We start from the raw sequence: 25,665 nt of genomic DNA on the forward strand, positions 1-25,665 counted from the left end.
TTATGATAGATGAGCTGAACGCAAAGATAATTTCAGATTTGCTGCATCACATAAGAAGCTGAAGAAACATTAATTTAACTTTTATTGAATCTAACATGTTTAACCACATAATGATGCTGACATGTTGCGTCAGTTCAACTGACCTAAAAATGCTTTGCCGCAGATTTTCGTTTGTACTCAGCATCTGATGTCTTTTGTGTCAGTGACAAGCACTGATGGAGTCCAGTTACCCTGATACCGCTTTTCCACGGTCGCAATGTCCTGGTGAAAGCTTTCACCGTGTTCGTCACCAACTGCACCAAGATCAGCCGGGAATATTTTTTCACCCATATGTGAATGACCGAGCTTTTTCTTTTTGGGAAGGCCAAGGGTGTTTTTTTGTTTTTGGGATTTGTTTACAGAAGATTATCTTGTGTCCTTTAAGCAAAGAAGTCTGGCCTGCCTAGTCCACATCTGTTTAGATATTTTCAAATTTGACTTTTTTTTTGAAGGCTATATTACCTCATTTTCCCTGCTGCATCAGTCAGATACGTTTGATGTTTTTTTTTGTTTGAACACCTCCCAGAAGGGTTTAATAGCAATTATATATGATATTAAAATTGTGACTAGTCTTGACTTTAAAAGGGCGTGGGAGCAGGAACTTGCTCAATATTTTCCTGCAGAGACGTGGGAAAACTAGTTACTACCTCATCAATATGTGCTCGACACTCCCTTATTCAATTTACAGTAGGCCATTGGGTGCATATGTCCAAGGACAAGCTTGCCCGTAATTTTCCTCTTTTTAATCCAATCTGTGATGGGTGTGATTCACAAGTGGTTTCATTTGGAAAGTTATCTCTGGTTCTCCTTCAGTAATTCTTGCAATGGATTTACAGTCAAATCCATTTAACTGCTCTTTTTGGAGTTTCGGAAGCAGATGTAGCTCGCTGTCCAGCTCATCGGGTGAGCGCTTTCACTACCCTGATGGCTAGGAGGGTAATTATTTTTAGATGGAAGGACCCCACTACTTCTGCTGTAGTCCAATGGATTTTCTCAAGCTTGTTGTAACTTAGAAAAAAAATGAGAAGTGTGTGGTGCCCCACAAAACATAAAATCTGTTCTACAGGCTTTATTTGACATAAACGTCCACAGAGCTGGCTGTGAGTAATGCTGTTACAAGCTCTGAGACTGTCTTCGAAGGGCTGGATCTGGCTTATAGCCCGGAGGGTGATTGGCAGCTGACTGGGTGGGGCTTGGTCCATTCAGGTTGGCTATTGACAGCTGGCCAGGTGTTGCCTTGTCCCTGTGGTTTCCTGCAGGTACAGAGGTCACCCCCTGCAGTAGGCCAGTGGTGTACCACCACAATGTGAAGGAACTTGGCGCCCATTCCTACAACATTTTTGAATGTTGCATGTTCTAACGTTTCCCTTCCTGATGCCATCATATTTCTCATGCGTCTGATAAACGCTGTTCCAAGGCGCTTTCTTTTGTGTTATTTTGGTTTATTTTAACTTATTTTTTATAGATCAGTACAGGAGGTTTTAGTATAATGTGAATTCTTGTTTTCCCTCTCTGACTGTGTACGGGGAGATGAAGACACGATTATTAGATTTCATCGGTTGTTGTATATTGTAACCTTATCAATCCTCTCTCCCTATTCTTTCCGTGTGCTGCCTGTTGTATGTTTTGTATTATATTAAAATTCAATTAAAAGATTGAAAAAGGAAAGATCAGCCGGGAAGGAGAATAAAGCCAAGTGCGAATGTAGAAAATGAATTTTCAGTGATGTGCTGCATTTCGTGGTTTTGAATGCTTGAAGTGGACTTAAAATATGACAGGAAATCAGAAAAATAGGTTATATCTAAAAAAAATACGTGCTTGGAAAATCTTAATGTGATCTTCGCATAAAATACACCCAAAAGTGTTCAGGAAGCAAAATCTTGGTCGTCCAATGTAGCTGGAACAGGGAGATGACTCTCCATCGGGACTATCACTAGCTAATGTGCCACATATTATGAGATCCCCTGCTTAATGTCATCCATGGAAATGTGTGGTTTTTTTCTGTCCCATGCAGGTCCACATGGGCAGAGTTTGGTCTCTGGCTGCATTGCAACAGGTGGAGGGAGAGAAGGTGATGGGGCTGGCTGAGTGATGGGCGCCAGTCTTCTCTCATTCATGTACCGCCTTTCACCTTCCTAAAACATCGGTCCAAAAGACTGCTTCCCTGGGCAGCTGCACTAACAACTATCTTCTCAAATCTTGGACACCCAGAAAGCACCTCGGATTCCAGTGTGACATGCACTGGGAAGACCGGTTTTATCCCACTAATGCCTGGCCCTTGTATACACACTCTGATTAATGTAGAAGCGAATATTGTAAATCAGGCTCTGTTAGAGTGGCAGTTAGTGTAATGTTATTTCAGCGCCATTTGTAAGGAGTTTGCATGTGTCTGCGTGGGTTTCCTCCGGGTGCTCTGGTTTCCTGCCGTGGTCCAAAGACGTACAGGATCGGAAGGTTCACGTAGCTGTATTTGGGCAGCGTGGCTCGTGGGCTAGAAGGGCTTGTTAATTAAAATTAATTTTATATGTGTGTACCGACACCATATATGAGATCACACTGTTTCTCAATATTCTGCTCTGTTTATTTTAGGGACCTGAAGTTAAATGACTCCTTGAATTCTGATGACTTCAAGAAGTTTCACCGCGGATCAGTGAGTATCTGAATTCGGTACAGAAACAGCTGGCAGAGAGAAAAGCAGGGTTAACATTGCATGTCCCTGATGTTTTGTCAGCATTGGGAGTAGCGAGAGTGGTTCATAGAAACATAAAAAACTACAGCACCATGCAGGTCCTTCGGCCCACAAAGTTGTGCCAAAAACATGTCCCTACCTTAGAAATGATTAGGCTTTTCCGTAGCCCTCTCTATTTTTCTAAAGCCCATGTACCTATCCTAAAGTCTCTTAAAAGACCATTATGCTGTTGCAGAGAGGGAGAGGGGCGACTGATGGGAAGGGTTGGAAACCACCGTTCCCCAAGGTCTGTTGATGCTGTCATCGTTGACGGTGATGGATGAAAATCAAAACAACCCCAGATCTAAAGTGAAAATAGACAAAGCTGGGAGTGCTCGGCAGGACCTGGCGGCAGCTGTGAGGAGAGCTGACGCTTCAGGTGGAGGGTGATTAATGCTTATTGACCTGGAGGTGTAAATAGAGGGACACGAATGGGGACCGAGGGGAAGAAATAAGGGAGGGGAATGCTGGATAATGCAGTTTGAGAACGTCGAAAACACTCATTGGGTCAGAGAGAGGAAAAACTGAGGATGTTTCAGATGGTTGATTGCACATCAGAAATGGGCGGTTCAGGTGCAAATTGGTTCACTGCTTGCCCACTCTCCATCCTCCTTCCCCTCCCTCTCCCCCTTGCCTTCTGAGCTCTGCAACCCTCCCCCGTTCCCTCTCTATTCGGGTAGCCATCCCTTGATCCCTCATCCACCTATTGCCTCCTGCCTTTGGGTCCCCCACCCCGTCACCCACCATTTTATCCGGGCGCCTGCCGACATTTTCCTACACCTTGTTGAAGGGCTCAAGCCTGAAACATAGCTACATTGAAAATGAACCGGGGTGTAGGTTAATGGGGGAGCCACGGTCTTGAGGGGCTGAATTATTACCATGCTGTATGTCTAAATTTAAAGAAATATATTAAAATATTGACCTGGTGAGTTTCTCCAGTTTTGTGTTTTTACTCATTTAAGGACTCTTACTTTTGTACTTTACTGATTTTTTTTTCTTCTCTCTCTGTATTGCACAGTCAGTTTGTTTACATTTCTTTATTTGTTTACTGATAGACGTTGAGTACAGTTTTTTTTTGCACTACCAATAAATGGTAATTCTGCCTGGCCCACAGGATAAAGAGAATCTCAGGGTTGTATGCGATGTCATGTGTGCTCTCTGACAATAAATCTGCATCCATTACTGTGTCCTCCAGGTGGGAATGTGCCTGGATGGAAGGTGGGATACTGTTCCTCAAGCCTGTGGGAGGACCTGAGCGGGCAGAGCAGCATCGGTAGGAGATGAAGAACGGTTGACGTTTCCGCTCGGAGCCCTTCATCAAGAGTCTTTGTCAGTCGACCGATGTCTCTCTCCCATGGATGCCGCTCGGCTCACTGAGTTCCTCCAGCACAGTGGTTCTCAAGCTTTTCCTTTCTGCTCACATCCCACTTTAGGCCATCGGGGCTCTTTGATGAGGAAGGGATAGCTTAAGGTGAGCGGGAAGGGAAGGTTGAGAATCTCTGCTCTCTGTTACTGAAATATTTGGCTGGAGAAAAATGATCATTGGTCCGTTGGAGTTCTGAAACCTGCACATAACAAGTCAAGGAGGGACGATTAAAACAGTGGTTTTCAAACTTGTTCTTCCCACCCACATCCCACCTGAAACAATCCCTGACCACCGATGGCACAGGGTGGAATGTGGGTGGGAAGAACAAGTTTGAAAACCACTGGTGCAACAGAATGTTTTTTGCTTCAGATCCAAGCAGCTGTAGAATCCCATGTTTCTTAGAAGGAAGAGAGGAGGACGTCAAAGAAGGCAGGGAACAAATTGGGGGGTGGGGGCAAGAGAATGAAACTAATGTATAACTGGATTCAAACGTGTAGAAAGAACAGAGACGTGTTCCATTCCTTTAATTAAAATGGAACAAAGCATTGTATGGGCTCACTAGTGCTCCACATTTACCCTGGCGGTTAGCGCCACGCCACGTTAGCACCTGGTGGTTACCGCTCCACGTTTACCCTGGCGGTTAACACCACATTAGCACCTGGTGGTTAGTGCTCCACATTTACCTGGCGGTTAACACCATGTTGTTGCCACGCCAGCAACCTGGGTCCTAATCCTTCACTGTCTCTAAGGAGTTTGTACGTTCTCCAAGAGTCTGCGTGGGTTTCCTCTGGGTATTCCGGTTTCCTCCCACCTTTCAAAACTGTACCAAAGTTTTAGGTCGATATGGGTGTAATTGGGTGGCATGGGCTCGTGGGCCGAAAGGACCTGTTACCGCGCTGTACGTCTGCATAAGAAATTTAAATGTAACCCCTTCCCTCCCCCCACGTTTTGGAGGGTGGAAGGAATCATGAGTAAAACTAAAAGCCATGTTGTTACGCTGCGCCCACGTCAGCTACAGGGCTGCATCCTGAGGTTCTGCTGCCTTTGCAACTCAAAGTCTCTCTTTCTTTACAGACAATAAAAAAGTACAACTCTCAGTATCACAAGCTCTTCAAGAATGTCCCCGAGCAGGAGGTGTTGAGGAAAGGTGCGTCTGGGTTACTTTCTGGGACACGGAGCTATAGTAAAACCCCTGGTATCTATGGGAATTGATAGATGACGGATAAGTGTATTTTCTGGTTGTTTGAGACTTGCGCTCACAATGCCAAACTAACACACCTGCATTAAGAAGCAACAGTTGAAAAGACAAACTTACAGACCTCGCATAAACAAAGCATTTCACTTTATTTTCAGTCACATTCTTTGAAAACATTTAACCGTCGCTGCATCTGCAGGTTCCTCCCCCTCCACGGAGCCGCCTGAAAGACAAACAATAACATTATAGATAATTAACTATCCCCTTCCCCCATGTTCACAGATAAAGCCTCTGAATGGGGGCAACTCTTACTAAGCAGGGATAAGGAGACACTTTGAGAGGGTTACCTCAACGGTGAGCAGCATCAACCATCCTGGGCGACGCTATCGCTGTTTCACACAACTATTCAAACAGCTGCTGCAAGCCAAGCCCGACCAAGGCACTCCACTGGCTGAATATTTGCTCCCATCTTCACCACTGGTTTATGTGTTGCTTCAGAGAACATTTACAATTTTAAACTTGTGTATTTTTTTTTTACCTGTTATTTTACTTTTAAAAAATTTATTTTCCTTGATTTTTGCCGGTTGCTTGAATTCTGGGGACGAGGGGTTTTACTGTGGATACTGACGCTATCACCAGGTAAAAAAAATCAATGTGCCTCATTGGATAAGGAGTTGGATCATTAGCTAGATCTGAGAAATCAGTCTCCCTATGCAGAACCTCCCACCTGGGTGAGATAGTGGAATAAAGGCCAACATTACAAATGAGCTCAAGCATTAACAAGAATGTCATTACTGGATGGTACAGTATCAGCACAAGTTTTTGGTGTGTTTGTTCATGCATGCACATGCCGAGATTACGGGCTCGTAGCACTTTATGTCTTCAAGAACCGCTCCATTTCTGAGCTAGTTGCTCCCGATCCACTCTGCTCCTGGAACAGCGGGCAAGGCGGGAAAATACCCGGCCCAGCACTTTTCCCCCAGCTTGCGGGCCATGTGAAGGACAGATGCAATCTGTGGTTGTCTGTTGATGGAGAAACATTCACAGGCGCAAAGGGCAAGAACTGTTGTTGTGTAAATATCTTTAGAATGAGGAAAAGACTGACGGACCAAAAAAAAATCTGGACCTGGATTTGGAGTCCAGTTAAATGCAGAACGAATGTTCTTTCTACCCCTGCCTTGGGTTTGGACCAGACTACAGCCCTCATACTCTGAACCCCAACCTAAGCTTCAGATCTCCCTCCTCAGTTGCCTCGTTGGCCACGGCCGCAATCCTACTTTCTCCTTTGGCTCTGTGAATATTGTTGTCTGATCCTGCCTGTCCGAGAGGGTGGGGGGTGGAGGGGAAGACCCCGTCCGTGTGCTGGAGCAGGGGACCCATGACCTGTGGAACTTTTCTCGTGATGTATACACTCTGCACAATGTTTTCCTTGGAAGGCACCCAAGCTGTCAGGAACCTGCGATTGACAAGTTATTTTATAAAGGTTACCGGGATCAGGGAGTTGAGGTTGCAATCTGAATAGCCGTAATCTTGATGAAGGGTTGAGTGGCCTAACCCTGTCTCTGTTTGTATGTAGTGGAATAAAACACCCATATCCTGCTATTGGAATGGAGCAAGAATTCACCACTCAAACGTGCAGTAAGAACAGAGCCGTGTGCATTCCTTTAACTAAAATAAAACAAAGCATTGTATGGGCTCATCTGGGCATCACAGTTAAATTTAATTTAAAATTGCAGCATGAGAACAGCCCATTCAGCCCACCAGTCCGATTTACACCCCATTAAACTACAATCCCCGGTACATTTCGGAAACCAGAGCACCCCCCCCCCCCAGGGAAAACAAGGGGAGAACGTGCAAACCCTTTACAGACAGCGCTGGATTCTAACCCTGGTCCCGATCGCTGTAAAGGCGTGGCACTAGCCGCTATGCCAACCGTGCCGCCCCTAAAAGTCGGCCTAGCAGTTAGCGTGACGCTGTCACAGCGCTGGTGGCCCAGGTTTGAATCTGCCATTGCCTGTAAGGAGTTTGCACCGTGTCCCGTGTAGGTTTCCTCTAAATTGGTTACGTGGGTGTAATGGGGCAGCAGAAGCTGATGAGCCGGAAGGGCCTGTCACCGTGCAGTATCTCTAAATTAAAATTATCGTACAAAAATCCGACATCATCAATGGAGATGTGAGTGAAGGCAGCCAAAGACTCTCTTAAAGGGAAAGGTTTAACAAAAAGCTCGAGGCAAGGTGGTCGTGGCAGTAATCTACGAAAATCGGGACAGGGAGGGGCCACAGTTCCGAGGTGCCTGACTGAATTAATAACTCCAGAATTTGATCATCCACTTCCACAGAATGGGAGAAGAAAAAATTCCCAGAAGTTTTCCATGGCCCCAGTAGTTCCCAAGAGGCCCAGGTTTGGCCAGAATGAAAATCTGTTTGAAATGATCTGTGTTTGATGCCTCCTCTCTGACCCTTCCATGTTCCCAGTCTACTCCTGCGCTCTCCAGAAGGACATCTTAATCCAGGGACGTCTCTACATCTCCAGCAACTGGCTGTGCTTTTATGCCAACTTCTTTGGAAAAGACGTTAAGGTGCGTGTTGTGTCTGAGTGATTTTATGTCTGTTAGTCCTCGACTGATGGCGATCAGAGTCTGTTGTCACATACATAAGTACAGATGGATCAAATTCTTTACCTGCTGCATCCAAACAGGATGCTACTCCAACTACAATAGAATGAATTAACTTTTGACAGTACAGGTGCGCCCTGACTTGTGACCTCTGGAACTTAACGTCCTTCCACGTGTACGATCGATTATATAAAAAAAAAATCAAATTATAAAATTTATGTGGTTTATGTTGATTTTGACATTCTATAACAGGGAAGACAGGACATGTAATATAGCATGGTAACAGGCCTTTTCGGCCCACAAGCCTGTGCTGCCCAGTTGACCTACACCCTCAGTACGTTTTAAAGGGTTGGAGGAAGCCGGAACCTCCATGCAGACATGGGGAAAGAATATACAAACGATAGTGCAGGATTTGACCCCCAAGCCGATCGCTGGTGCCGTAACAGCGTTGAGCTAACTGCTATGCCAATTGGGCTGCCTGTTGATCACCTGGGGACAAATTGAGAAGTGAGGCAGTCGTGTTTGGAGATGAGGTGGAGGGGGGGATGGTGGTGTAGAGAGTCGGGCACCGTGTGTCCAGTTCCACCCACCACAATAACTAGCCCACTCCTAGAGGAGTTGGTGCAGTCAGATCCAATCACAAGGCATTTAGACAAACACTTCAACAGGCAAGAAGGATGCAATTCTAGTGTGGGCAGTCAGATATCAGAGTGGATGTGATGGGCTGAAGGGCCTATTTCTGTCCCATACCACTTGCATCTCAGTAAGTTCCGTGGATCCAAGGTGACACGTCACGTCCCCGTGCTGTCTGCTCCATTCCCCCCCCCCGCAACGCGAGGCAGATGGTGACGATCACCTGTTGCTGCTTCCATTTCAGGTTATGGCTTCGGTTACATCGGTCGTCCTGGTCAAGAAGCATCGGACGGGAGGGCTGCTGCCCAATGGACTGGTGATCAGGACCAGCAGGAATGAGAAGGTGGGGCCAACCTCCAGGCCAGGCCTGCACCAGGGTGGGAGGGGGCACCCAATAGAGAGCAAAAGCTTTTGGTGTCAGACGTCCCCAAGGGAAGATGAGCTGCTCCCTCACGGTGTGGACTGGAGCTCTGCTCACTGCCTCACTGAAGAAGTTTTTTTTAATATTTTACAATTTTTCCATACATTCAGTAATCAGAATTAATATAATTCCGATTGCAAAAGAAACAAATCAAAAGTTACATACAAGAGGTGCAGAGAAGATTTACTAAAATGTTGCCAGGATTGCAGTATCTAGAATACAAAGAAAGATTGAGTAGACTGGGTTGGATAAAAATGTATAACATTTTATCTACATAATTCATTGGAGCTTAGAAGGTTGAGGGGGGATTTGATAGAGGTATTTAAAACTGAGGGGGATAGATAGAGTGGATGTGAAGAGGCTCTTCCCCTTTTGAGGGTAGGTGAGATTGGAATGAGGGGTCATAAGGATTAAGGGGTAGAACTTTAGAAGTAACATAAGGGGAAGCTTCTTCACTCAGAGAGGGATGGCTGAGTGGAATGACTTTCCGGAAGAGGTGGTTGCAGCAGGGTCAATTTTAAGAGGAGGTTGGATGTTACATGGATGTGAGGGGGTTGGAGGGTTATGGGCAGGGAGCAGGTAGGTGGGACTAGTGGAGTTTCACTTAAATTGGTGCGGATTAGAGGGGCTGAGATGGCCTGTTTCCGTATTATAATTGTTATATGGTTATACATGATGGTGTTTATTCCCCTCCTAAAACCCCTCCCTCACTAACCCCCTTCCCTCAAAATAATCATAATCAATATAAAATAAATAATATAGCTATATAAATGAAGAAAAAGAGAAAGAAAAGGAAAGGACATTTTCAGGGTTGCACAGAGAGTTGTCATCTGACACGTAAACGAAAATTCTTCATTACAACTCAGAGGAGAATCTCTCAGGTCTAGAGGGACAGAAAAGACATTATTACAAAATTTAAGTCTAAAATTTGGGTGTATGGGTGCTAAATTTGCATCAAAAACATGATAATTATTTCTCTTTAATTTTTTTCCGAGGTTCCTCATCTCATCTTGGCTTGCCTAAAAATCCGTCTGATTTCCAAGTAATTGCAGTACCTCAATGCCACTAAAACTACTTAAACAAATTTCAATTGATATATTGATAGTTTTAATTAGGCCGTGTTTCTTCAATATTTCCTCATTAAAAATAAGTGTTGATTTTGTGGAAAAACAACTCCTGTAACTTGTTCCAAAAAAAATTCTGTAAATTTACCCAAAAAAGGTCTTTCATTAGGACAAAGTGAAAACATTGATCTGATAAATCTGATTTATTCTAATCAATTTCTGTGGTGTAAGATATAAATGATGTAAAAAAATTATACTGAACTAATCTATATCTAACATTGATAGTCATACAATCCCGACATACATCTTTGCTCATCAATTACAATATTCAGATCTATTTCCCACCTTTGTCTTAACTTATGAACTCCTCGTTTATAAGTTCGTACTTGTAATAAGGAGTGTATCACAGAAGTAAAATTTTTAAACAATTCCTCTTCTAATAAGGAGTTTTACTTCTGTTCAACTAGGCAGCAACATGGATGGCCCTAACTTATCTCTCAAATATGCTCTTAGTTGGAAATAACAAAAAAGAGTGTTACGAGTTATTCCATATTTATTTCTCAGTTGCTCAAATGACATTAATTGACCCCTTTCATTGCAATCTTCAACATTTATAATCCCCTTACAAAACCAACTATCCAGAAATTGGTTATCCTTTGGAAAAAGATAGAAGAGGATTTTGGATCAAAGGCAAAATATAAATTCTCTTACTCATTTATTTTATTCCATATATTAATCAAATGTTTCAATAATGGTTCATCTTTATCACCAATCTTTATCATTTCAATTCCCACTTGTATATAAATTCTTCTGCTTTTCTCTCTCCTATCTTATCCAATTCTACTTTTTTTTCCTTTCAAAAAATGAAGCAAGAAATCTCATTTGAGCCACTCAATAATTATTTTTAAAATTAGGAAGCTGTAAACCTCCCAATTCATATTTCCACGTTAACTTTTCTAAAGAAACTCTTGACAATTTACCTTTCCAGAGGAATTTCCTTACATATTATTCAATTCTTGAAAAAGATTTTAGGTATTAAAATAGTTAAGGTTTGGGAAAGATATTGTATTCTTGGAAATTTATTCATCTTGAGACAACTGAAGAAGTTAGTGTAGTGGTTAATATGGCACCGATGGCTCACGTTCGAATCCAGCGCTGTCTGTAAAGAGTGTGTCCACAACGGTTTCCTCCAGGTGCTCCGGTTTCCTCCCACCCTCCCAAAAGCGAAGAGGGTTTGTAGGTTAATTGGTGTATTTGGGCTTGTGGGCTGCAGGGGCCTGTTACCATGCGTTATGTCTAAAATTTTTTAAAGATTAAATTTAAAAGTCGCAGCTCCTCGTCCAGACTTCCTGTTCTCTTTCTAGGCTTTTCGTGTCTCTCTAAAGTGCCTATAATCAGGTTCTTCAGTAAGGAGCTGATCAATGTATAAATATGTATTATAAAGCTGCAGATGCCAGAAATCTGAAATAAAAACAGAAGATATGGGGAACTCTCAGCAGCTCAGGCAGCGTTTTTGTGGAGAGAGAAAACAGTCATCATTTTGGGTTGAAGACTCCTCATCAGCTATGATGAAGTATATAATCTGTTTCTCTTTCCATAGGTACTGCCTGATCTGTGAGTGTTTCATCTTGATAGGAAGGATGGGAAATCTTTAGACAGAGGAGATTTACCAGGCTGCTGGCTGGATTAGAGAGAAGGTGGAGTGTGCTGGGGCTTTTCTTTTTGGAGTGACTGAGGATGAGAGGCGACTTTAATAGGGGTGTATACGATTATGAGGGGCTTAGATAGTGGACAGCCAGCACCGTTTTCCCGGGGCTGCAATGGCCAATAACAGGATGTTTGTTTTGGGTGAAGGTGGAAAAGCTTTGGGGAGATGTCCTCCTGGACGATCCCTGTGAATTTTGCAGCAGACATGCGTGCTGGAGAAAGGCAAGATTATGAAGGGGAGGTTACGGAGGGAAGGTTATACCAGGAGAGAGGGAAGTGCAAGGCAGGGGAAGGGAAGTTGGAGGGGAGAGGAGGAAGTGTGTGAAGGATGGAGGATAGTTTGGGAGGACATGGTGTTGAAGCGAGGACTACCCAGGGGAGTGTGGGGTGAGTGATCACTGTCTGCGCTCTGTTGAACATGCGGAGTGTGTGAAGGGTGAGACGTGAAGGGAGTTGAAGGCTGGGCTTTGCACGATGCCCATGCACTTTGTTTCATGAGGGTCTCTGCTCTTTACTGCAGTACATCTTTGTCTCCTTCATCTCGAGGGACAGTGTCTACGATGTGTTGAAGCAGGTCTGCTCGCACTTACAGGTAGGACCTCAGCCCTAACCTCCCACCCACCTCCACTGCATTTTGAGAGAGTGACCAAGCCTTTGGCTTCAATCCACAATGCAAGTCGGGCGTTAAAAATCCACTGGCACTATGGCGTTCTCATTTCCCAAATAGCCCCATTAAGGCACACCAGTTGGTGGGGGGCATGTTTGCTGTGTGTAAAATGGTCGTCCTATGTTACAGCAGTTCAAAATCCTTCATTGTAATTGGGTACGTTCTGACATGGTGAAATCTGTTTTTTTAAAAAAAAACCTGTCTGCTTCCTCTCGAGAACAGTCGTCCCACAACAAGGAACTGATTCTAGATGAACTTTGCTCAGCCCAGATGTGAACACCGCTCACAGACCCTCTTCTCTCGGCCCATCTCTGGGTGCCGTACCTTCAACGAGCGGTGGAATTTCCTCCCAAAACAATCTCGACCTTTTGGTCTCTTTCCTTTTTCCCTTACCAGCATGCTGCCTTTGTTAGTGTGAACTGCCTTCAGGCGTGGCATGACGAGATCGCTGTCAATGCCTGGGTTACGTGGGTGTTGATTTGGAGTGTTTGAAATTTCGACACAGTTTCGAGAATGTACTTTGAGAAAGGTTGGCAGTTCTCTCATGAAATGGTATGGGTTTAAGATTCCTGGACACTGTGACTGGACACCTTCAGGCCCTAGCTGTCTGCCATCATGATTTCCCAGCAGCCGTACGCAAACGCTGACGGTGTCGGGAACTCTTTGTGATGCGTCACTCTGATCAATGGTTTGGATGGATCTCATGACCCAAGCCAGTTTTTAAACGTGAACTTGCTGCCTTTTGGATTGATCTACTCAAGATCAAAAAGCAAGGGTTAGAATCGGCTGCCAAGCTTCACATGTAAATGACCCAACAAGCTGCAATTCAGAATCAGAATTTATTGTCATGAACGTGTCACAAAAATTCATTGTTTTACAGCAGTGTCGCAGGGCAAATATCGCTATAAATGACATTTCAAAACTAAATAAATAGTGCAAGAAAATAGGAGAAGGTGGGGTTCATTGTCCATTCAGGGAGGGCGGAGAGGAAGAAGCTGTCCTTGTGCTGCTGGGTGCTTGTCTTCAGGCTCCTGTACCTTTTCCCTGACGGTAGCAGAGTGAAGAGGGCCTAGCCTGGGTGGTGGGGGGGTCCTTGAGGATAGAGGCTGCTTTCTTAAGACACCGCCTCTTGAAGATGTCCTCATTGGAGTGAAGTCTGGTGCCCATGATGGTGCTGGCCGAGTTTACAACCCTCTGGAGTCTTTTCCTGCCCTGACAGTGATGCAACCAGCCAGAATGCTCTCCACACTCAAAATGGTCTGCTATGATCAAATTGAAAATATTTCTGGATTGAATTTCATTAAAAGTCCCTGAATGAATGCAGGGACACACACACAAGGGAAGCGGAGTGATTGTAATTGGATGGTAAAGGCAGCTCACATAGACAGATGCTGTGCATTACATTGCTATATCAAGAATCATGAATATGTTGATGAACATGTTCAATGGGCAGTAACATAGTGAGTTACAGGAAGATTCAGTGCAGCAGAAACCTCTCGTCAATGTTACAACAGCTGCAATACATTCTGTTACATTTGTGCCGAGTGTATGCTGAAATGCTCAAAGACCCGACATGTTTGCACTTAGTCAGAAAGTCTACAAACTCTACTTTGGTTGTAAAATTGGTGACCAAGACAAACCCCAGGCTCCTCGTATTTGATGTGCAACGTGTGCCGTCAACCTGAGGCCATCCTTATGTGATTAAACACTTTCAATAAAAGTCGTTGTTTCTCCGACTTCCTACGTGATACAGCAAATCTGTAAGTATCCTTGCGTTGAGCTTGAAGCTGTCTATCATAACCCCCAATTTTTTTTCCAGGAAGAAAGAAATTGGGGGGGGAAAGAAAATTGTTGTCCGGTGTTACTGGACGTAGTCCGAAGAACTGTTTCCAGTTGTAGGAGAGTCCGGGATTAATGTGGAGCTTTCCCAGCCAATTCTAGCTCCTTTGGTCAGATAATGGTGACACTTCCTGCACGGTGCCATTTTGTATCACCAACTACAGGTACCATGTTGGAGGGTAGGGTTGGCTTGCTCCCAGCCTGTTCCTCGCACATCAGCTGACTTGACTGCCCTTTCTTCTTTTCAGGATAGCAGTAAATGTTTGAGCGTGGGCCCGTGTGCAGACACCACAGATTCCCATCCCTTGGTAAGTCATTTTTCAAGTGCTTCGATTTTAAACATTTTTGGAGAAATGCCCCCTTCTTCATCCTGGGAGACCTGACTGAGGAATGGTGCTGACCCAGACAGTTACCAGCCGGGAACACTCACAGTGCCAGTCAAACTGGAACCTGCTAGTGTTGTAGAATATCTTTAACAAGGCAACTTGGGCCAACTTAACTCCACTCATTGCAGCAATGAATTCAGGTCACAATATAGGCCAAGGACCTCCAACACCCCCCACCCAGCCTTCCAGGCAGGCAGTTCCATAAGACCATCGAGCCTGCACTGCAGTTTAATCATGAGCTGATCCATTTTTCCCCTCAACCACACTGCCTGGCCTTCTCCCCATAACCTTTGATGCCCTGGCTAATCAAGAACCGATCAATTTCTGTCTTAAATACATCCGGCCTCCACAACTGCCACAAATTCACCCCCCTCTGGCAGAAGGATTTCCTCCGCATCTTTGTTCTAAGCAGATGCCCTTCAATCCTGAAGTTCTGCCCTCTTGTCTGAGCCTCTCCCACTGTGGGGAAACAACCTTACTACATCTACTTTGTCCACACCTTTCAACATTCAAAATGTTTCAATGAGATCCCCCCCCACCCCACCCATTCTCCTAAATTCCAATGAGTACAGGTCAAGAGCTGTCAAGCATTCCTCGTAGGATAATGCTTTCATTCCTTGAATCCTCCTTGTGAACCTTCTCCAAAGTCAGTTCATCTTTTCTTAAACGAGGTCTCATCAGGGCCTTCTAAAACCTCGACGTCACATCCCTGCTCTTATATTTTATTCCTCTTCAAGTGAACACCAGCATCACATTTGCCTTCTTCACCACCGAACTTCACCTTCGGGCTGTCCTGCACGAGGACTCTCAGCACCGTCTGGGTATTTTCAGTGTTCTCCCTCTTTAAAAAAAAGAGTCTGTTCATTTATTTTGTTTCTACCATAGTGCACTTTCTGCTATTAGGTTGAGCCCACTTCTCTTTAGGTGAAGAAATCTTTCCTCATATCCCCTCTCATCCTTCTAACAATTCATCTCCCCAGGGCTTGTGACCCCTCATTGTTCAGAGATGGGGCTCCCTATTTGCTCTCTCTGTGGCCCTCATTTTATAATGAAGTAAAGATTCCATTATTGTCACCTAATACTACATTTAGAATGTAACATGCATGAAATTCTTTAACTTTTGCCCACCGTGAGGCAGGCAGAGAGTCACCTCTTTGTCCAGCGCCCCTCACAGAGACCTACAGCACCTGGTGTTCTGAGGTGGTCTCCCCCCTCCCAGTACTGACCAGGTCTGTGCCTGCTTAGCTTCCGAGATCAGACAATCCCAGGCGGGTTCAGGCTATTAGTTGCTACCACCTCAACCAACTGTGACTCCAAACAGGAAACGAACCCCAGCCTCAGTTTCCAGACCAGGCAGTGTCCTTGTCACCCTCTCCAGTGCAGTCGCATCTTTGCTGCACTCTGTTGATGCAGGAGAGTAGTGTCTGAATGCCTCCTCTCACAGAGAGAGAGGCCCTTCAGCCCATCGATGCTCGGCTGACTTTCAACAGTCTAATGAGTCTTATTCTTGCGCCCACTTCCTATGAACTCTTTCACCTTCCCATCAAACCCCCCCCCCACACTTGTTGACTTGCCACACGTCTCCACTGGCCACAATTTACTGTAACCAACTATCCACGTAATGGGAGAAAAGTGGAGCATCCTGAGGGAAACCCCCCCCAACGGACCCCCAATTTTCACCAGACTCAGGATCACATGAACTTTACGTACCAGGATTTGCTGATGTGCTCCTCGAGGTCTCTCGGTAACGTCTCGCCACATGTGATTCTGCTCTTTATTGTGCATTTAACCCCCCCAAAAAAACCCCAAACCTTTTTACATGTGCCTGAAACGGCGTGCCTGGGATTTGGATGCGTGACCGTGTTTCTTACCCAGTTGGCTTCCAATTGGCCTGAGGTGTTAGTTCTGTTCAGAAATGCTGCAGGAGCCCAGCAGGTCATGCGGCCCCCGTAGGAGGTAAAGATGCCCTCATTTCGGCCTGAGCCCTTCGCCAAGGGATGAGCTTTAAAAAAAAAAAATTGCCTGAATCAAAAGTGGTGGGGGGTGGTGGAAGGAAGGGGAGGGAGGAGCCCAGGCCCACAGGCAAAAGGCCCTGATAGGACATGGATAGGAGCGATTGGGTGAGGATTGGGTGAGGGATGGCTCTGTGAATGCAGAGATGGAGGAAAGGAGACAGAGGGATAGGGGAAGGGGGGGGGAAGACGGAAACTGGAGAAGTCATTGTTAATGCCATCCGGTTGGAGGGTGTCCAGGCAGAATATAGTTCCCTCTCCGCAGATGCTGCCTGACCTGAGTATCTCCAGCATTTTCTCTCTTTATATTTAATTACTAGATATAATTATTAGACATTTATTAGATATTAAGTTGAAAGCCCAGGGTGGGCAGTTGTTGGCCGCAGTGTCGCGGGGTTGATCCAGGCCAGTGTCGCAGCATTGATCCATGCCAGTGTCAACGGCTGAGATAATTTTCAGTGCTGTTTCTCAGGAAGGCTATAGGTTGCATTTGGACTGGAAAAGAAAGCTATCTAACGGCTCCTCGTCCTCCCAGCACGAAGCGGAACGCCAGTCCCTGCTGGGGAACTCCACCAGCAGTCTGAGCACCCCGGAGTTGGAGAACTCCAGCTGCAGCAGCCAGACCTTCAGAGGTTAGTGCCGAAGTGGCGTGTGGGCTGCGGCGGATCAGCGTGCCAGCCAGCAGCGGGGTCCTGGGTTTGGCTGAAGCTGCGGGAGGGCGTTGACGCAGGGGTGGTGCGGTGGGTAGACCTGCTGCCTCACCCTGCCAGTCACCCTGGGTTTGATCCTGACGTGTGTGTGCAGTTTGCAAGTTTTCTTCTCCCCCCCCCCCAGACTGGATGCTCCAATTTCCCCTCCACATCCTAAAGGAGTGCAGATCGATCGCGATTGGTCACTCTGAGTGGTAGAACCTCAGCATTGATGCTGGGCATTAGTTGGGTTAGGGTAGCTTTCACTCTGCCACCCAGGCCAGAGTCAGCTGATAGGAGCTGGGCAGGTTGCTCCCTCCTTGAACCAGGTCCAGCAGGATGTTGGGGCGGAAGACAAAGTAAACCAGCAGCTCCAGATGTGGAAGCTGCTGTGTTGTAACACATAGAGACTGGATGGTTGCCAGGGACAGTGGTCTGACAGCGAAGCAGGAGGATGAGGTTGTTAGGACAGAGCTGTGTACTTGGGCTCCCCGCTGGCCTCTCATTTTCCATCCTGTGTGTCTCCGCCTTTCAGAAAGATTGGTGAAGAAAGAAAAAGTACTTGAATTGGATTCAGTGGAAGGAATCAGCAAGTTGGAATATCGAATCCTCAGGATGTTGATCATTGTGTGAGTATTGGGTTGGGTACCATGCGCGCAGTTTCACTCCGAAACGGGAATGTGGCCGTGACTCCCAACTCTGTCCCAACCCGGAGGATTCAAGATTCAATTTATTGTCATGTAATAACGGCAGAAATGGGCTGAAGCGCCTCTTACAGTCAGAGAAAGAGAGTCCCGCCTGCAATCACTGAGTGTTCATGGATTCGCCTCCAACCTCTACACAGATTCCAGTCCAAACCATTGGTGACCCGAGCTCCTCTGACACGATCAGGAACCCTTCAGCACCCACAGCACCTTCTCCGATACCTGATGCCCCTTCAGCCAGTCTCCAGCAGTCCGCAGCCTGGTGTGAATCCTTCGACTGCAGTCGCCCGCCACCTGCATGGGTTCCTCACCTCGAGTCAACAGCAGCTCTGCCACCTGTGTTCCTCAGCTTCAGAGCCCTTCACTGGTCTGCCGCCGTGGTCTCTGTCCCATGAATGGTCTCCTTCTGCTTCTCCTTCTCAATGGGGCATGTTCTCCTCACTCTTTGGTGCCCTGTGTCAGTCCACTGCTTCCCCGGAGTCCGTAACCCCCTCATACCTGCTGCCAATCTTAGGCACCGCCATCTTGGGCGCAGACCCCACGGTCACAGAATTATTTAACAAAACTCCCGTTGGAATTTTTACAGGCTGTTTAAAGCCTGTACGGAGCCAACGGCAGTCAGACTGGGCAGTTGGACCCTGTGGGAGCACTTTGACTCCCCTCCCTGCTCTCTACGGGTCTGCACCAGTGGCAGTGTTGTCACAAGGAGTTACGGCCTCCAAGACAAGCTAAATATTTCTGAGCTGTGATTTAATGCTATTTGGAGTGCATTAGGGTCTGGACTGGACTCTCAATCCAGAGTCTAATTCAAATCCCATCATGGCAGCTGAGAGAAATTTAGTTCAATTAAATTGTTAAATTTGTAATTTAAAAGAAAATCAATTGGGCTGTTGTTTTATTTTAAAAAAAATCCAAATTAAAACATTCAAATAGGTCAGGTAGAGCCTGTGGAAAGAGAAGGGGAGTCAACATTTCAGGTCAGTGACCCCCTTGGTCAGAACTGTCCAAATTAATTGATGCCTGTAGAAGATGTAGGGGACCCTGTACGTGGCTCTGAGCCCACTAAGTGGGCTGACCAGGCCAGTTGGAGTTGGGAAATGACCAGACCCAGATCTCTGGGACCAAAGAGATGAGAAAATGCCAATGAGGAACGCCATTGAGTGATCCGAGGGAGGTGTGTCTCTGCCCGATGCTGCAAGAAGCTGTTTCAGGTGGTCTTCAGTGGGTGAAAGCCCTGCGTACTGACGGACTGTGCGTCTGTGTGTTTTCCAGGGTCATCATTCTTTTGGCGTCCTCCATTTACATGACCTTCAGGGTTTTCTCCTTGGAGCAACAGTTGGGACTCCTGGATGCAGCCACTCAGTCCCCTGCTCGCAGAAGGTAAGCTGGCAGTTAGTATCATGCAACCTTTTGATTTCCGCACACCAGAGCGGGGACTCCAACCCTCGGTAGCGACTTGACGGGACGGGGGCCCGGAAGTTTGGAGGCATCTTGCGCCACAATGCTCGAGGGAGGTGTTGAAACCAAATGAAACCTCTGGCTCCTTGAAGTTGCCTGGCTGCCAGTTTTCACACAGGAAGGGCGCTCCCTTGTTTCTGAATTAGCAGGTTCAGCAGGTTTTGTCACGTTATTATTACCAAGTATAATTTAAAAAAAATTATTTTTAGAGAACAGGCCCTCCTGGCCCAGCTGCACCAATTAACTTCCAAATTCCATACGGTTTTGAGGGGTGGGAAGAAAGCCAAGTGCCTACAGTAAATCCACACAGGTCATGGGAAATAGGAGTCGGCCTGTCAAGCCAGTTCCGCCATTCAATGAGATGGTGGCTAATCTGATGATGGGCTCACCTGCCGTTTTCCCCATATCCCTTAATTCCCTGACGATGTAAAAATCTATCCAACGCTGGGAACAGCAGCTTCTCCTCACTTCCATCCAACATACAAGCTCCTGACAGACACCACGGGTCGCTGGCGCAGTAATAGCATTGCACTAACTGCTACACCAACTGAGAAGCGCTGAGGCAGGCTCTTCTGTGAGCAATCTAGCAGGTTAGCTGTGTAAAGCATGGAAAAGAAAGAATCATTGATACCAAGCGAGGGCAGCACAATTATGGGGGTTTATGCAGAAGCCAGGTGGCTGCAGGGAAGGAGTGGGTGATGTAGAGGTCAGCGCCACACCTGTACAGCGCCACCAATCGGGACCGGACTGGGGTTCAAATCCTGCACTGCCTGCAAGGTGTTTGTGCGCTTTCCTCGTGTCTATGTGGGTTTTCCCTGGGGGGGGGGGGGGGCGGGAAAGAGAGGGTCTAGTTTCCTCCCACCCTTCAAAACGTACCGGGCTGTATCGACCTGTGAGTTTGTTACTGTGCTGTATGTCTACATTTAAAAACCTGATTGGCCTCTTGGTGCGCACTTGTTAAGCCTTTCCTCCAATGGGAGGAGGGAGAGGAGCGTGTGCATGGGGTGCGATGGTTACGTTAGTTGCCTTTTCTGGTGTGGTGATACACCATTGGGCTTCTGAAGGGGAGTGACCTGTGTACCTGCAGGAAGAGCACTTGAGGACTGACCACACCTGGCCGGCTGTCAATCAGCCGACCTGAATGGGCCCTCCCAGTCAGCTGCCAATCATCCACCTGACTATAAGCCACATCCAGCCCCTCAAGGTCAGTCACACGGAGTTGCAGCTAACTACAGCAGAAGACTTTAAGTAGAATAAATTGTGAACAGTAAACAGACATAAGATTCGAAAAGGCTGAACAACAGGCTTTATTCTATCCCAGTGGTTGATCAAGATGGGGGTTGATCCATTCAGGTTGGCTGATTGACAGCCGGCCAGGTGTGATCTGTCCTCCAGTGATCTATCTGCAGGTACGCAGGTCGCCCCCTGCAGTCTGCTAGTGGTGTATCACCACACCTGGGCAGCAGTCCATGGAGAGGAGGGATGTTTGTGTCATGTACTGAGCTGCATCCACCGCCCTCTACAGGATGATCTGTGAATTTAATGCAAAGTGCCTGTAGCCCGTCTGTGGAGGTGTGTGCAAATGGGGACGTGGCCAGTGAACCCTTGGAACAGCCTACTCCTGCTCTGTAGGGGGGGGAAATGTGTTCCCAGATGCACCAATATTCCTAACTGGAGGGTCTTTGCTCAGTATCGGTGGATCTGTCTGCTCTGAGTGGAGGCTTATTCACAGAATTGAAGGAACCTTTGCAGCTCAGAATCTCGCACCCCAGACAGAGAATTAAAAAGAGCTGTAGATGCTGGAAATCTTTAATGCTCGACAGCGCCTGTGGAAAGAGAAAGAGCATTTCGGATCGAAGGGTTTTAAATTTCTGCAGGATGCCGGCCATCTGCACACTGGCCCTGCTTCTCTCTCTCTCTGTTCGTAAATCCTAACCTGGGCAAGGTTAGCAATATAGATAGAGAACTGTGGTGTTGTTCCTACTGCCATATTAACCTGGTCTCACCCTATCACAGGTATTCCCTTGGTCCCACTCATCACTCACTCTGTGGTGTAATTTTTTTTTCTCATTAATAATAAAGGATTTGAAAGGTTAAACCTGCTTTATTTTCAACAGACGCTGACTAACCTGCTGGGTGTTTCCAGCACTTTCTGTTTTAGTTCAGAAGGAGGCTATTCAGCCCATTGTATCTATGACAGTTATTTCTAATCTCCAGCTTTCTTTCCATAAGTTTGTAAACTGGCTGCTCATTTGACCGTTGATGCAACGGCTTGACTTCTGGTGACCGAAATTCTTTGTGGAATTTTTCCACTGCGGATGGTACTTGCTCCCTTTAGGGCCATCTGTTTGTTTCCTTTCTCCACACTCTTGTCCCTTATTTCATCATTGATTGTCCAGCAGGCTTGAAAAAAGCTGTTTTGGTCTGCACCCTTGCCTGTTATACCCACCCACCCTTGCCTGTTATCCCCACCCATCCTTCCTGAACTCTGTAGAGTTTCCCAGATGGGAGCTAGACACTCATTTGTAAGGAGTGACAGGATTTCCTCAGGGTCAAATTCATTCAGTAGAGAAGCACTAATCTTGTGTTCAATCCCCCTACAGAAAGTACATGTGTTCTAGTTGATACCATGTAAAGGTTGACCCCCCCCCCTTATTTTTGGTCCCAATCACCCACCCATCGGAACTCCCAAAGCCCCGACCGCCTAAACCCCAGGTGTTGCCCATCCGAGCTCTCGATGACCGAACGTGGACTCTCGTCTAGGCCCCGGCTGCCCACCCATCTGAACTCCCAATGCTTCAAGTGATACAGGCATTCACTGTGGTTAAAGGTAGTCGACCCCACCCCAAATTCTATCATTACACGATATTCACAGAGCAGCCCCCAGTACTTCCTTAATCACCTCATGCTCACCCTGCTCCCTCCACCACCCAATTCCCAGCAGTGAATTATACTCCCTCTCTGTGCTGAATGTGTGACCCTTGTCCAATTAGAACTGCACCTGCCAATGACCATATAGGCAGAAATAGGCCATTCAGCCCATCGAGTCTGCCCCACCATTTAATCATAAGCTGAATCATTCCCCCACACTTCCCGGCCTTCGCCCCATAACCTTAGATGCCCTGGCTAAGCAAGAACCGATCAATCTCTACCTTAAATACACCCAATGACCTGGTCTCCGCAACCACCTGCCCAACTCTGCATCATCGGAGATAGCGCAGGAGAAAGATGCCAGTCCTCCCGCTGTCCCGTTGTTGCCCGTCTCCCATTGCTGCCCCGGCCCCTTCCCACCCCCCCCCCCCCCCACCAACCCTGACTCAAAACAATTTGTGGAATTCCACTTTGGAACCCAGTCCCAACACTCACCTCCAGGTCTTGTTATGTTCCAGGTAAAGTAGGCTCCTGAGGTTCAGGTGAAGCTGTGGGCGACAGACCAGGCCACACCGAGACTCCGTAACCTCCTGTACTCACTGCACGGGACTGCAATTGAATGAAGTTATCTACTGTCGGTAAAGGAGCAAGAGCCAGACAACTTCTCTGATGTACTGTGGTTCTCACCGTGCGGCTTTTAATAAGTTGGCGCATTTGCACAAAACCCAATGAGCAGCCCAATTTTTTAATTTATTTTTGAATAAAATTTAGAGGCATTTTCAATCCAGGATCACAGCCATTCATAAGGTTGAGAGATTTCCCAGCTCTGTTCTGCTGGACGATCCAGCACTGGCTGAAGATTTACTTGCCCACGTGGGACAGTCACCAAGAGCAGTTGTTGACAAAGTGCCTGGGATCCCAGTCGCAGGGAGATGGAAGACACCCCCCCCCACCCCCTCCAACCTTCTGCTGCAGAAAGGACTGCACAGGGCAGAACTGTTTCCCCAGGACAACGTCTGCACCTCTCTTCTCACTGGCAGCTCAGTAACCGGCTCCGCACCCTCCCTGACCAGACGCTGATCGAAGTTACTGTGGCAAGGAAGCATATGCTGCGGTTTCCACTTTGAAAGGAGCCGTCCTTGGGCTGATTCAGTAAGTAAAGTCGGACACACTTCGGGATCAACGGGGCACCATGGTGTGGAGATTGATCTAGGCTGAGGAATCCCACCTCAGTAGAGGGGCCGGGCAGGTGTGGTGGCAGGGTGCTGGGGAGTTGCTGCAGAGGGGGAGGTCTGCGGTGGGAGGGCACTGCCTGGGTCTAATGGGGGGAGGGTGGGGAGCATTGGAGAGAGTGGCGGGAGGGTGTGCAAGGGAGAGAGGGCTGTGGATGGAGGGATGAAAGGACGAAGGAGAAAGGATGAAGGGAGGATGGTCAGTGGAGCAAAGGAGGGGGCCAGCAGAGGGAGGAAAGTCAGTGGAGTGAGGGAGAGTGGGTCACCAGAGGGACAGGAAGTCAGTAGAGGGAGAAAGGGTGGTTTAGTGGAGAGAGGGAGGGGGTGAATAGAGGGCCAGTAGAGAGGCAGGGGTCAGTGGAGGGACGGGGTCAGTGGAGTGAGGGAGAGTGGATCAGTGGAGGAACTGAGGGGGAGTCAGTGGGAGGGTCAGTGAAGAGAGGGGAGGTGGTGAATGGAGGGTCTGTAGAGAGGGAGTGGTCAGTGGAGGGACGGGGTCAGTGGAGTGAGGGAGAGTGGATCAGCGAAGGAACTGAGGGGGAGTCAGAGGGAGGGTCAGTGAAGAGAGGGGAGGTGGTGAATAGAGGGTCAGTAGAGGGGCGGGGTCAGTGGAGGGATGGGGGTCAGCGGAGGAACTGAGGGGGAGTCTGAAGGAAGGTCAGTGGAGAGAGGGGAGGTGGTGAATGGAGAGAGGTTAGTCAATGGATGGAGTCAGTGGAGGGACAGATGGTCAGTGGAGGGAGAGTTGATGGTGAGTGGAGGGAAGGGAGTGCATGTATCAGGGGACATTCGGTGGAGAATGAGCCATTCATTGGGCGAGGGAGGGTGGGCAGCTGCCTGAAGCTTCCAGTGGGGAATGGAGGGTGGACACTGCGCTGAGAGGACAACAGGTAGAGCGTGTAATGATGTGGCGTTCGGATGTGAGCGCTGAACAAAGACTGTAGGTGGTCGTGAGTCCGTGAGGAGATGACTTAACTGTGACCCTGAGGGAGGGATTGAGAGGTTTGATCAACAACCTGCACTCCTGCTGGACAAATTCTGCCACCCATAACCCACATCACTCATGGTTTCTAGTGACCTTTGGACCAGGCTCATCCAAAAATGCCTGCTTTTCTCACAACTCAGAATAATAAATAAACAATGTTGTCCTCGTGTTTCACGCTATCATCGGTGTGGTTTGTCACAGCCATGATCGGAAACCAGTTACTGCTGGGTTATGGGATGAATTGGTGGGTCGACGAGGACTTGGGGGGTAAAGTGTGTTTCTATGGATAAAAGTGTACTGGGGTAGTCTTACCAATAGCTAGATTGAGGAAGAGGAAGGCGGGGCGGGGTTTAGCGACCTTCCAGCAAGATGGATGTGTTGGACGGGATTAGTGCTTCGAAGTGATTTACATGGAGGGAAAAACTGGTTCCAAAATTCATTAATCGCATACATTTCACTCTGCTCCGTGTGGCTGGGAATTTCACACTTTCTCTTTTCTGGGGGAAGACCAATATTGCTCACCAGACCCAACTGGGATAGATTTTAGCTACATCTGGTCGCTCGTTTCCCAGCTGGGGGCCTTTCAGATTTTGTGGGGGCAGGGAGGTGGGGTGGCTGAGTTTTGGGTCAAACCTCCCTCGGCTGGAGAGCCGAGAATGCCCAACGTCCTGCTCGGTCAGTGGATGAGACCAAAGCTTCCCCTCTCTGGCTGGAGAATGCGGAGACTACTGTCAGCAACATCGGCTCCAACCTGGGACGAGGGGAATTCCAGGTACCTACGGCATCCGGACTGAGGTGCTTTTTATTCAATTCCTGAGATCTGCCTGCCAATATTGTTGCCCTCTCTGCTTGGGTTAGAGGCAGTTAATGATTTGGTGATATGTAAATCCACCAGGGGTCATTCCGGTGACCTTGTCTATAAAGCTGTCCAGAGCTACAGTCTGGCCTTCCAGGTTTGTCCTGCAGAGAGACAAGACCTCTTAGTGTACATATTAGTTTATTAAAGCTGTCTTATACTCGCACTGCTGGTGTGGTTATTGTCAGTACAAATGACA

General features: G+C 47.2%; 1 protein-coding gene and 1 long non-coding RNA gene across 4 annotated transcripts in view; one reads left to right on the top strand and one right to left on the bottom strand.

Moving 5' to 3' along the window:
• Positions 1 to 24,779, top strand: part of LOC138745611 (GRAM domain-containing protein 2A-like) — a 91,652-nt gene extending 66,873 nt beyond the window's left edge. For 2 of the 3 annotated variants that reach the window (XM_069902829.1, XM_069902830.1), the window contains 10 exons: positions 2,629 to 2,689; positions 5,208 to 5,280; positions 7,803 to 7,906; positions 8,820 to 8,918; positions 12,288 to 12,359; positions 14,522 to 14,581; positions 17,144 to 17,303; positions 17,896 to 17,989; positions 19,337 to 19,444; positions 22,912 to 24,779. In XM_069902829.1, the coding sequence (XP_069758930.1) occupies positions 2,629 to 2,689; positions 5,208 to 5,280; positions 7,803 to 7,906; positions 8,820 to 8,918; positions 12,288 to 12,359; positions 14,522 to 14,581; positions 17,144 to 17,303; positions 17,896 to 17,989; positions 19,337 to 19,444; positions 22,912 to 22,915 (835 nt within the window). In that variant the 3' untranslated portion in view covers positions 22,916 to 24,779. Of the gene's footprint in view, positions 1 to 2,628; positions 2,690 to 5,207; positions 5,281 to 7,802; positions 7,907 to 8,819; positions 8,919 to 12,287; positions 12,360 to 14,521; positions 14,582 to 17,143; positions 17,304 to 17,895; positions 17,990 to 19,336; positions 19,449 to 22,911 lie in introns of those variants that run through there. The other variant, XM_069902828.1, reaches the window with a different exon arrangement.
• On the bottom strand, positions 5,459 to 5,982 carry LOC138745612 (uncharacterized). The gene is made up of 2 exons (XR_011346364.1): positions 5,676 to 5,982; positions 5,459 to 5,551 (listed from the first exon to the last, which is right to left on the bottom strand). It is a non-coding gene; the product is annotated as an uncharacterized lncRNA (long non-coding RNA).
• Positions 24,780 to 25,665: the final 886 nt, after the last annotated feature.

This window comes from Narcine bancroftii, chromosome 11 (assembly GCF_036971445.1).
Source record: "Narcine bancroftii isolate sNarBan1 chromosome 11, sNarBan1.hap1, whole genome shotgun sequence".
NCBI classification, from domain to species: Eukaryota; Metazoa; Chordata; class Chondrichthyes; order Torpediniformes; family Narcinidae; genus Narcine; species Narcine bancroftii.